Below are 12,824 nucleotides of genomic sequence, written 5' to 3'. Positions count from 1 at the left end.
TCATCCATTTACAGGCTGGATGGGGCTACACCTTGTGTGCGTGTGTATGAATCCGTGTGAGGTAAATGTGAAAGTGATTCTGATACGAAAGTGCAGTTCATGTTACCTCGACGTGCTGAGATCAGCATCCTCAGGGCTGGTCCTGCACTGATGCGTAGGAGTCAAGGCTTTCCTGTTGACTCATTCATTAGTGGGGGCAGTATAACTTAATTTTCAAAGTCATCAGCTTTCCTATCTACAGTGGGTTCTTACTATTACAATAGTGCATAATTACTATTTTTGTAATAATGGCAGTCCATATTTGTTGCTTCAGTCACTGGGAATTTGCTCCTTCAGAAGTGTTTTTCAGAAAGAGTATGATGTCTGCTGAGGTTCCCTGGTAGGAAGCAGCCTGTAACAGTGGGCTTACAGATGGTCACCTGCTGGTGGCTTTGTGAGACAGATAAGTCCATGTCAGGGTCTCAGCTCCTTCTTTTCTCTTCCCCCATCTGACATCCCCCCTTCAGTTCATCTGGATGAACGTTATGACCCAAGTTCCATTCTTACCTGACTGCTTCTTTCCTTGCGGGTCCCAGTGACGTATTCCAGTCTGGGGAGGAACATGCCATCTCCACAGCTATTGCAGTATCTGCCAGCTCAGAGTCTGGGTGGCTGATAACAGCTCTGTGTGTCTAAACTTGAACAGTTATGCAGACATCAGCAGGGTTACAGAATTTGTGCTGGGTGAACAGAGGATTTGGGACCTGCCCTTAACAGAAAGGCAGTTTTCTGTAACAATCTGTTTCTATAAATAGACTGAATGTATTGATCATGGTTTATTTCATGTTAAATATTACTTGGGTTTCCTCTTCCTTCTCCTCCAGTCCCCCCAAATGAAAACTGGTGGGGAAGGATTTGTTAATGAGTTGTTGTTGAAACAAAGAACTTGCAAACCAAGTTTCATTTTAGGAAGATATTAGTAACCTAGAAAATCTCCTGAAAATGGTATTTAGTAAGACATGCCTGGTAAACCGGTGGCTGTGGCAGTATCATAAACCGTAAGATTGCCTTATAAAGGTAAACAAGAACATTTAATTTTATTTCCATTTCTCTCCTCATTTCCACAGATGTGCGAGTGGAAGTTTTGAAATGTATTTTCAACTTGTTTAGTAAGAAATAGTAATGACAAATGCGATCTTTGTTTTTTCTTTGATTACGTAGCTATGGGCTGTAAGTGTTCTCACTTCCTAATTGCAAAGGTGGTAAAGATGAACTGTTAATTAAAATCTCTTTCTCGGACAGGTCTTTAAATGCTCCAGTTAATTAAGTCTTTAAAAACTGACGTGACTAAAAATCTCAGTTTGGTCCTTTGTGATACCTTATTCCAGTTAGTTTTCCAGTTAGAGAGCTCTAATGTGACCAAGACCCAAATTTCTGACACAAATTACAGAAGGCCTCCTTCTTCTCTTTCATTTTCTTTAAAACTAAGGAAAGACTATTAAAAATTGTCCAGGTTTATTTTATGCATCAGTGAGAATAAAAGACCAAACCGCATTTCCATTTTAATTTGCAGATCTGTTACCCCTCCTTTGACTGCTTGTGATGAGCAGTGTGACTAATGAGCTCCGCTGGACCCAAAAGAGTGGCACTTTTCCCTTTCTTCTACTTCCCTGTTTTTTATTCTTGGGTGTGGTTTTTTATGTTGCTTGCCTCTGATGTTTTGCAGCTTTTCTGGTCTGGGCTTGGACTAATTCCCAGATCTATTCTTGCAGATTTTAACTTCGCCATGTACCCACCGTCAATGATAGCAACTGGAAGTGTGGGAGCAGCCATCTGTGGCCTTCAGCTTGATGACGGGGACAGCCTCACGGACCTCCTGGCCAAGATCACGAACACAGATGTGGTGAGTGTCCTGCATTCCTCTTCTCCTTTCACTTCTGAGGGCGTGGTGGAGAACTGGGCCATCAAACCCGGCCTGTTCCTGAAAGCCCAGCGGAGTGAAGGAGGGGCATGCTCCCAGAGTGAGTGGGTTGCAGGTGTGGGCCCAGCACCTTGGTTGCGGTGCTTTGAATGTCTAAAGCGCCTTGGCCTCCTGGGATCGATTTTCATTCATGCTTTATCCAGCAGCTTGGTGGGGAGAGTGTGCTCTGCCTGCCCTGGCTGATGGTCAGGCATGCTACAGGGGTGAGCTGCCTTGGGTACCACCTTGGGCGATGGAGCGAGCAGGCAGACAGCATCCCCCAGGGCATAAGGTAAACCGGTATGTGTGCTGGTCCCTTGTTCACAACTTGAAACTGCTCTTCTGGCCCTTGTTGAGGTATCATCTAAAAATCCTTGACTTTAAGGAAGTGAATAATGAGCTAATCCTCTGGCACTGGCACAGTGTGAGGCAGGTGCAACCCAGGCTGTCTGTAATTAGTTTTTGTCTGTAACTTCACTAAGCTCGCCCCATGAAAGGCGTTTCTTGGCTTGTCAGAAAGTCCTGTCATCAGTAAGACAGGTGAATCTGATGTCGTTTCAGTGGTGTACAAACTCACTCAGAAGTGATTTTTTTCATCTGGGGTCAGCTTCTATTGGGGACACCAGAAAAACCCAAACCTGACAGCTCTGTGTGGCAGTCTCAGCAGGAAGCTGGGAGGACCGAAAGGAGCGCTGGGAGTGCCTTCCCCAAGGGGTAGTGCCTCTTCTGCCTGCTCCCGTGTCGGGGGGACACAGGAGAGCTTACACTCCTGCGGGTCCAAACCACTCGGTCTGTGGATAAACAGGTTTCATCTCTTGCAAAGCTGACATGTTTTGCCATGATGAAATTCACTCAAAAGGAAGGAAGATGAGTGAGGCTTTCTGAAGTGCAGGCCACTAGTAAGATAATGCTTTTTTTTTACCATAAAAATGCCAGTTTCCAATGTGTAATGTGCTAACTATAAAACTTTTAATTGTTTTTACTTCGCAGAGTAAATACCCTGTGCAGTTATTATTTCCTGCAAATATTCTGCATTTTTGTTAAATAGGAATAATCTAGTTTAACCAAAAAGGGAAGAACTCCACTATTTCTTTTTTTCTTTCAATCAAATTGATCCTGATTTTCAAGTGCAGTTCCAGGGCTTCCCATTTCTTTTGCTTGGAACTGGGTTTTGCACAGAAAAATGAACATTTCCGGTTCTGAATGATTATAATGTAAATCAAGTAGCTACTGAAATTTAGCATATTTATTTCAGTGTAAATGAAAATTTTATACAGATAGTTGCTCATTTGTGTCTGTTTGGTAAGTGTGGAGAAACAGAGTGGTGATACATTACAGTAAGCAGCAGGAACGTGCAAGAAGAAAAATCCTATGTAACAATTCAGACAGCGTGGCCTGGTGCAAGTAGTGCACAAAGCTTGTTTGAACAGTTGTTACATTTAGACTGCATAAATACATTAAGTTTACTTCATTTATGTCGATAACAATCATTATCTGTTGCTGGTACCGATACTGGCATTATTGACTGAATGAAGTTTTCTCCTTGGATGTTTGTCTCACTGGATATAACATGATGAGTTCTGGATGCTGCATCTAGCAAATGACTCTTGAGTGGGCAGATGTGAGAAGGGCATTAGAAACCAGTCAGAGGAAGATGAGGATTTTGAATGAGACTTAACATCCTGTTAGCAAAGGTGCTGTCTTCAGCCAAGGTGGTGAATATCCACAGAGTAAGGAAAACAGTGCTAACCACTAGGAGCTTCTTGTGTAATTCTATGTCTTAACTCCATGGAATGGGTGTCCCACTGCTGTGATTTTCCCTGTTACATGCTGATGCCAGGTGAAGTTGTTCCTGCTCGGCTGCTGCTCATTTTCAGGCATGTTTTTGCTCATGTATGCTCATACAACTGTTCATATCCTTGTGTTTCGAGCCCATCCTGGAATTGAGCCAGCTTAAAGAAGGGGGGAAGAACCACTTGTTGGTTTGGATTTAGGGGGTATGGGGGGCTTGTTTGCTTTCTCAGCCAATCAGTTCACTGATAGATTTCCAAGAACAGCCTCACAGACAGCTGGGAGAGCTGAGCACTAGCACAGGGCAGGAGATGGGGATGAGAAGAATTTCTGTAACCACTGTTGGCAGTTCTTGTACTGCAGCTTTACAAATTCCAGCCTGACAGACCAACTTGGTAGTCAGCAGGACAAGGATAATGATGAGAGCAAAAGAATGCCAGTGTGAGGTGAGGAACAGGAACACAAATAGCCCTTACTGTGGCAGGGGAGGGACAGGGAGGCTTGCAGAGCGCAGGGGGAGTGAATAACTGGAAAGTTCAGAGGGAGCTTTCAGGAGGTTGATGCCTGCTTCCACAGCTGTGAAGCACATCACTGCCCACAGAAGTCCCTGGGTAGTCATTTGGAAGGTCCTTTTTGAGGACAGAAGCAAGGGGTGCTGAGGCACCACCAAACCCCAGACCTAGAACAGCTACCCTCAGCAGAGCTTATTGCTTTGTTCCTGTGCCATCTGATTAGCCATGCAGTCTTTCCATCACTGGACCGTGTTCCCCATATTGGTAAGCTCCAGATAAAACTTCCGATACTGTTTCCACAGTCTTTTAGTACTTTTTAGAAGGGAGATGCTAAGGTAGCCCTTGCTGGTATATCTGTATTTTAGATGTTTGGCGAGTTGTGATCAACTGTTGAGTAGCTGGGTTCTGTCTTTGTGGAGATTCCAGGGAGTTGTTCAGGGTGGTTCTTATCTCCTCTAAAGAGCTTCCCTGTGCAGTCACAAGGTTCTTGTCCCTTCTAGCTCTTCTTCAGCATGGGCAGGAGGTTTGGTAGCAGTGACAGCACGGTGCTGACAATACTCAGCATTTAGGTGAGGGCAAGCAAGCTCAACACACGGGCCAGAAAGGCTACATCATTGGGATCCTGCAAGGTACTTAGCTGTGCCTTGATTCTCTGGTCACAGGGGAGAGCATTTCCCTCCCTCACCTGTCATTTTTGCAAAGGGATTTTGAGTATCCCTTCTTGATGCAGCCCTTGCTGCAGTAATCTGTTCCTTAGTCACTGTTCAGTTGGGTTAGTGCAGTTCGTGCTGCATGGGGATGATGATGCTCAGAAGGTCCCACAAGGCAAGGTGCAGCTGCTCGCTCATACAGCCGCTCCTTACAGTAGGGATTACACCCATGGGTTTTCCTGCTGCGCTTTTCTGCGTGTTTCTGGTTGCTGGCTGCTGCCTTGCTGCTCTACCTGTGAAGCCCTGCTTGAATCGGGATCCCATCAGATCTTCCCATGCCCAGTCTGTGTACTGGGGATGTTTGTGAAGGCTTGTAGGGGCGGAAGAAAAGTCACAGTAGGGTGGCTTTTCTGGTGGAATTATTTCTCCTTGGTGTCGTAGAGCCATGTTAATTGACTCCCCAAGCATATACTACACACAGTGACACTTGGGAAGGGAATACATGGCTCTTTTTGCTGTCAGGAGTTTTTCTGGATTCTCTTCATTTAATACTTATAGATACACACTTAAAGCTCATGTTCTTTATTATAGGTGATACTGAGGCTTTCTTAGGCATCCCAGTGCTTCTTAATGTATGGCCTTTATGCAGCATCTCGCAGACTGGACAAACTTTGTGTCTCAGGCTGAATTTTTCTATGCTGATTGTTTCAGTTTGAAAGAAAATACCTGCCAAAACGGCTTAGTAGTTCTTAAGTGGTTAGAAGAAAAAAAAAAAGATACTGATTTTTGCATTGAAAATTTCTTCACACCTTTTCTTTGAAATTTAACAGATGGGGTTTTGTCAGAAATGTGCTTTTTGCCATCCTGGTGAAAATCTTCCCAGATCTGACTGAGGTTATATGCCTTTGGGGGAAGGGAAAAAAAATCACTCTTCCCAAATAACAAAGAACTCTTTGCGTTTCACTGGTCACATCTCTGCTCCAGGAGTCTGTCAGCGCTGGGTAGAGACAAGCTTTCTTCCCTTTGCTCCTGGTCTCAGCCCACAGCAGCACAGACTGTGGAGAAGAGTCTTGCTTGACCCCCAGGTCAGAGCACACTCAGGACAAAAGGAGCTTCTGGATAATTTAATTGCTGAAAAATTTAAGTTTTTGCAGAAGTTACAGGTGCTGTCATTTTTTCCAAGACATTTCTGTTCTTGTGGTAGTGGTAGCCTTAACTCAAAATCCATCACCTGCAAGCTGTGAAGTCTCAGCCCAACCATAGGTGGCCAGAACTTCTAACTTGGGCAAAATAGTGTCTTTTTCATTAGCCAGCTATTTGGAAATGGGAGAAATATTTTGGTAGAAACTAACTTCCATCCCACATGTTAAAGCTTAGAGATAAGCAACTGAAGACAGGGTCTCAGAGAAGTATGGAGCAGTCTTAGCAATAGGTAGTAATATCAGCTTCATCTGTAAAACGTAGATTAGTAAAAGATTGTGTACAAGTTATCCCAGGGCTGTGTTAATGAAGAGTAAAGACTATTGTAATACATTTTATGCTGATATTTAATTAAAGTTGAATGAACAGCTTCAGTTCTCTCACTTCCTAATTTCAGATGCCCGAGAGCTGTTCCTGCAGTGACACAATTAATTCATCATTGTTGCAGCACTCTCCAAACTATCAAGCTGCAACAAGGTCTTTTTACCATCTCATACCAACATACTCTTCATGCCAGTCCCTCTGCTGCCTTCTCCTTGTCCTTCCTCACCCAGGGCACCCTCTTCCTTGGCCCCTCTCTCTTCCTCAGCTGCCCAACCTCTTAACTTAACCAGCCACACCTGCTCCTTATCTACATCAGCCAAACCACCACCCCTGAAGCCAGCCCACAGTTATCTATTATCAATGCTAATTAACCCAGCTTCATTCCTCTACACATCATCACTGTGTGAATGATTTTGTTTTCAAAGAGAAGGTTAGGGAAGAGGAAGAAATGAGAGTTCCTAGGCTTCAGGAGTATCATGCAGCGGAAAAGCGAGGGAATTCACAGAAATAGCAGTTCTGCAGAAGAAAAACTTGCTCCCACCGTGCCTTCTGGTAGCCCATAGGAAACCGCAGAGCTGGGGGAGAGTCCTTCCCAACCAGAGGGTCCCAGGGGCTTCTGCTGCTTTTTCTTTTGGTGTGTGTGATTGCTTAGCATGGAAACAAGATGATGGGACTTGCTTATTGGCTTTCCAAAATATGTCACTGTCTGATGTGAAGCATGAAAAATTTCAGCTTCAAAGTTGCAAGCATATAAAAATAGAGAATGATAATGAAATCCTGATGCAACTTAACTGCAATGAGATTTTTCTGAGCTTTTACTGTTTTATAATGATAATTTGAGGGTGCTATCTGTTTGCTAGGAAATAGCAGCATAAACCAGGAGGCCAAAATCAATGGAGTTATTTTAGATTTACAGTGGTGTAACTGAGACTGGAGTTTGGCATTTAGCTCTATAATGTTTTTAATGGAAGTTTCATTAAAACTAGACCAAAAATATGTTATTAATAAACAGCATTTAATTTAGAACCCAGCTGTTGGATAGGCAAACAACCAACACACGAGTCTATCTTTCAAAAACACATTGGTGTTGGCTATCCCTGTATGAATCCAAAGCAATGCTCCAGACTTTAGACAAGATAGTACAAGGCATTCTGCCAGTGTCATTCTAGCGATAACAGTTATTTCTGATAAATAGCTGCGCTGGGCCATTTGATGAAGGTTGAATCACAGTTTGAAGAGATGGTGATGAGGCCATGCAAACCTCAGTTTCATTACTCCTTCCACCTACCAAAATAGCAAGGAGCTACTCTTGGAGAAGTTGAGCAGCCTTAGGGGTAGTGAAAATAGCTCTGCATGGTATAGCTGAATTGCCTTTTCTGGTCATTATTGTCCCAAAGAGTCATTAAGTGCTAGTCCCACACACCTTCACACAGCTCTACAGGATGGCACTGCATGTTCTGATTTGTTTTGCTGCCGCAGGCTGCCACACATTTCCTTCGCTGTTGCTTGAAGAGGAGAGGAGAGGCTGGTGGGCAAAGAGTTAAGGAGACCTTCTTACAGGAGTCAGTGAGCTCCCTGTGCATCTCTTGGTGGGTTATTGCAATGGAAAAATAAACAACTCAGGAAGTCAGGAATTTCCATACCACCCCAGACCTGCATCCACTGCACTCAGTATCCTGTCCCTGGTGGAGCCACATGCTTCAGAAAAGGATATGAGCATCCCCGCTGAGTACAATTACGGGATGTGAGGAAGGGTAGCTGAATAGGTAGGGCACGTTATTGCAATTGATATTCTGCTTTTGCCACAGAACCTGTCTGGGGCGAATCTATCTCCTCACCTCCTGGAAGAGCAGCCATCAGTGTGTCAGCTCACTAGCCATGGGTCTGGAAACGGCCATGCCTGGGAGCTTTTTCATAAATCATGTGCAGGGCATGCATGCCCTGGCCTGGCTACTGCTTGTACCTCCCTTTAGTCTGTGCTAGGTCCTTACATTCTCTGGTAGCCCAGATCTCCTCACAGAGGACAAATACATTAAGGTTTGTTGAGGACCTCAAAAAACTACGGCAGGAGTAGGTAGATGAGGTCTTTACCTGTTACAGAGCACCTTGGACCAGTATTTTGTAGGTAAACTCAGGGAGAATTAGGCACACAACTAAGTTTTAAAGCAGAAGTTTGAGCAGAAGGTTGTGTTAGGTGACCTCCAGAGGTTCCTTTCAACCTCTTTCTGTGAGGCCGAGTGCACTGAAATGTAGAAATTATCTTATACTAAAAATGTTCAGACTTACACCATTGGCAAAAGTTGGCAAGGTTAGATATAAGCTGGTTAGTAGCTGTTTCTGTAATAAGCTCTGTAGTACCACAGCTGCCAGAAGGGCTAGCCTGGTTCACTCTGTGGTAGAGAGGGTTGTATTTTCACGTAAGGAGCATCTTCTTCCTAGAGCCCAGCTCTCAAGGTTGCCTCCCCAGCGTCAGCAGCTGGGGAAAGGTTTTCAGGCAGAGCCAGTGTGTAGGCTTGTACATGGGCACAAGTCGTTTTTAAAAGTTTGTTCCCAGATGGGAACTAGTGTGTATTGAGTGGTTTTGAAAATCCAAAGCATATTTAAGGGCCTGAGGTAGAAAGAGAAAAGGAACTGAGCTTTTCTTAAAAATCTTGTCGAAACAGCTGGCTGTGAGCCCTTGAAAATATGGAGTCAGGCTGTTTTAGAAGACTGGATCCATAATAAATGGCATTGAAAATATCTCCACTTAAATGTGCTACATCTGTCAGTGCTGGGATTTTTTTTTCCTCCCAAGGTCTGCGAAGTTCCTTCAAAAAGATCTCTGTAAATTCTGCACAGAAACAACATTCAGAACCATCACACTCAAGAATTCAGTTTCTGTTGAGCCACAGTATAAAATCATGGAAATCTATCTTGAATGGATAGCATTTGAACATTGTCCCTACAGCACATAAACCATTTATTCCCTCCTTTGTAGTGTTTAGGGCCTGTGGTTTTGGAACCAAGTAACAGGACTTGCTGTATCTTATCCTGCCTTATTTGTTGCAGACCACATTTTGTATGCAAGGAAACAACAGACAAAATAGCCTCCAAAAGAAAGGAAGAATGAGATAGTTTCCTAAGTTGTCTTTGCCTGAGTTGGCAGCTGCTCCGCTTCATTCAGCTTTTTGTTCCCCAGTGAGTGCTGTGCGTGTGTAGCAACAATGGGGTGATGCAGTTACACCGCGGGCTCATGGCGGAGTTCCGTCAGATCCATTCATAAATACAGCCTCGGCCGGCGCGCTGAGGAAGCCAGGCCCCCCGAGGAACCGGCTCCACAGCCCAGGCATTGCCGCCGGCAGAGCTCACGGGCCGCCAATGGACAGTCTGGTCAGAGACTTGCCCCCGACCTCTGGTGGGCAATCTTTGCTCGGCTCATACGGCTTTGTATAATGCAGGCAGGTTGTCACAGTTTTTTTAAAATCCCATTTTTCAATAAATGCTCGCGGCACTTATACAGCAGGGTAAATTTGTTTCTCACAGTTGCAAAATATACCTGTTAGAGATTATCAGCTTGAAATCCCAAGTCACATTAAGCAGGAAGTATAATTTCAGGCATGGCATGTGCCCCTGGATCACCCTGCCAGTGTTTTGGCTTTACTCTCACTTTTTCCAGTTCTGAAAACATTGTTCTGGCCTGTTGCTATGAGAAATACCCACATGAGCAACAGGAAACCAACAAACTGACTGTTGAAGCAAACAGTGGAACTGAATCTAGAAAGTACACTGTTGAAAGTACTGAAAAGACAGAAATTGCAGAGAAAATTGTGCCTGTTAGTCATTTTATATATTGCATTATTACAATAATGTAGCAATAGAAAATTGTGCCTGTTAGTCATTTTATATATTGCATTATTACAATAATGTAGCAATAGTAAGTGGAGAAATTCTGGCATAGATGATAATTTCTTTGGGGTTTGTTTTTTTTTTTTTTTTGTTAGTCTGCATGAAATGCCCTTTGGAACGGCAAATCACTATTTTTTGCACTTGCAGATGGAAAAATAGAGACGTATCTGTAATTGATGCTCTTTGTTATAGTAGCAAAAATAGACACATTTAGGAGGGAAAATATTTCTGTTTTTAAACAGCCTCCATTAGATATGAGATCACTGAGATACAGTAAATGTAGTAAATGGGCATGATATTCCCACAGCAGTTTTTCAGACGCTTGTTTTGGAGAACATCAGCGAGCTAAAGGCCAGCACTCGGCACACGAAGGCCCCGCTCTGGGAAGGAATCCCTGTTTATGTCAACAATGAAGCATGTGCTTTGGAGAGGTTTGAATTGGGGCTTAAAAGTGAACCAGCGGAGGAATCCAGACATCTTTTGTATTTAGGAGTACAGATGACACGTTCCACGCTGGAATTTATGTAAATCCCAACGCTTTAATGCATGTCTGCTTGCTGCTTTCTTAGATTATCCAAGCAATGCATGCATGACCGGAGAACAGTGTTGTCACTTCAAATATCTCCAGAATCCTTTCCATTTATCATAACAGGTCCTCCACCTAAAAAAAGTCCCTTTCTGGCTTCCATTTTGCGATTCGTTTTAAGAAAGAGGTAGAGATCAGGGGTGTTAACCATTATTTGTGAACTCATGAATGTGTATGTGGAAAACCAACCACCCTGTAACACAAAAATGGCAGAAGGCTTTTGTAGCATTCCCAGCTTTGAGACTTCGAGCACTCAGGAAAGCACCCAGGGTTTGAATCTAGGCTCCTAAGTCTGGTCAGGAAATGCAAGAGCGTCAAGAAGTATCCAGTAGAGTTACAGCTCATATTTTGCAGTGTTTGTGTGCATATGTTATATATAACAACAGTTCTACTGTTACTCTTCCGCTGCTCATTGTAGAGGAGAGTAGGGTTGCAGTCTGGCTTTTGAAAGCCCTTAAGAAATGACCCACTCAGTGGCTGAGCAGGATTGTCCTCAGCCTCAGCACTGCACAGGATTTCATGACTCTGCCTTGATGCTGGTCTGAGCGCGGCGCAGCTTGGGCTGTGGTGGTGATGGCGGGCGTGCCGATCCCTGCCGACTTCCTTTGGGTTACCAGGCTGAGTTCTTGGCAGCTGGACATCTGTACATCCAAGGTGGGGCTCTCAGGTGTGGTGTCACTTCTCTTCAGTTGTTTCTTGCTGGTCTGATCAAAGGTTTTTCACTCGTTCACGCTTTGGCTGGTGCTGGCCTTACTTATTCTGTGGTTGCAGATGCACGACACCTCACCATAAAGCTAAGATCTTGTCAAGAGTTAAGCGATTTTTACATTTAACAGAATTAAAATGGAACCTTGTTAAACAGTAGTTTTGCAGTGTTTGGTTTCTTCACTAAATGCTGCCATAATGCATTTTCTCTGGACACTGGTAGTCCTAAATAAGTGCCGTCTTGGATGCGCAAAAGCTGGGTGGCTGCAAGACTCAGGCCAGTTTCCACGTACCTGCATGTTTCTCTAAATTTAGTTTTCGATAAACAAACAAACATCAGGAGGCTTGCTGGTGTAAGCTTTCTTATTTCTTCTCCCAGGGAAGACCAAAACTGAGATGCAGAAGGGGAATCTAAAAACCACAATACAAAAAAGCACTGTGTCCTGAGGGACTGTGGAAGAGATCAGAGCTAAGTTCATCACTTCTGCACGGCACGCCTCCCTGCCTGCTGGAGTCAATGAGCAGCAGCGCTGTGGTGGTTGCTGATACAAGGAGTGCACAGTCTGGTAGACCTGGGTGTTACGTGACCAGTTTGGATCCAGGGGTGCGCTATCGTTTCTCAGCCCTGCTTGGCTGTGAAATTAATCTGGTGTCTTAAACCTGGTTTAGAGTGGTTGTCATCATGGGATTAAGTGCAATGAATGCACAGCTGCAGTTTCCTTATGGTCACAGAAGCTCTGCATTGATTAAAAATGGAGAAAGAGATTAAAGATGCATGGCTGAAGTGTTCTACCTTCTTGTGATAGCCCTCTCCTATTAGCATTTGATAGGAGTGATCTTTTTTGTTGTGGAGAAGGTGGTGTACTGCTACTCAGTTGCTGCGGGATCTGATGCAGAGCCCATTGTCATCTGGAAGGTACCATCTATCAGCCTTGGTTTGGAAGGGCTGCCAAGAAAAACTTGAAAATGGCTATATAAAGTCTATGGCAGACACAACCCAAGTTACTAAAACTGCTATAAAATGTCTTTTCAATACCCTCCTTTTTTTTTTTCTTCCTCTTTTTTTTTCCTCCCCCCCTTTTTTTCTCTCCTTTTTTAAAATTTAATTTATTTATCGGTCCAGTCATGATCTTACAGGATGGAGAGGATGTCTTGCACCTGTGTAACTCAGTAAGGCTGGGGTGACAGGCTTCGTGGGTCACGGTGAGGTAGTCCTGAAGCTTGGAGCAGTC

At 44.0% G+C, this 12,824-nt stretch overlaps 1 protein-coding gene across 3 annotated transcripts in view; it reads left to right on the top strand.

Annotated features, from left to right (window-relative positions):
- Nucleotides 1–12,824, top strand: part of CCND2 (cyclin D2) — a 40,234-nt gene that overhangs the window by 16,276 nt on the left and 11,134 nt on the right. For all 3 annotated transcript variants that reach the window (XR_005828069.1, XM_040595583.1, XM_040595582.1), the window contains one exon: nt 1,752–1,882. Coding sequence is in view for 2 of the 3 variants with exons in the window: in XM_040595583.1 (XP_040451517.1) it covers nt 1,752–1,882 (131 nt within the window). In the remaining variant the exon portion in view is untranslated. The remainder of the gene's footprint in view (nt 1–1,751; nt 1,883–12,824) is intronic.

This window comes from Falco naumanni, chromosome 5 (assembly GCF_017639655.2).
Source record: "Falco naumanni isolate bFalNau1 chromosome 5, bFalNau1.pat, whole genome shotgun sequence".
In the NCBI taxonomy this organism is placed as follows: Eukaryota; Metazoa; Chordata; class Aves; order Falconiformes; family Falconidae; genus Falco; species Falco naumanni.
The sequence above is the reverse complement of the archived record's forward strand: the minus strand, read 5'-3'. Positions and strand labels throughout refer to the sequence as shown.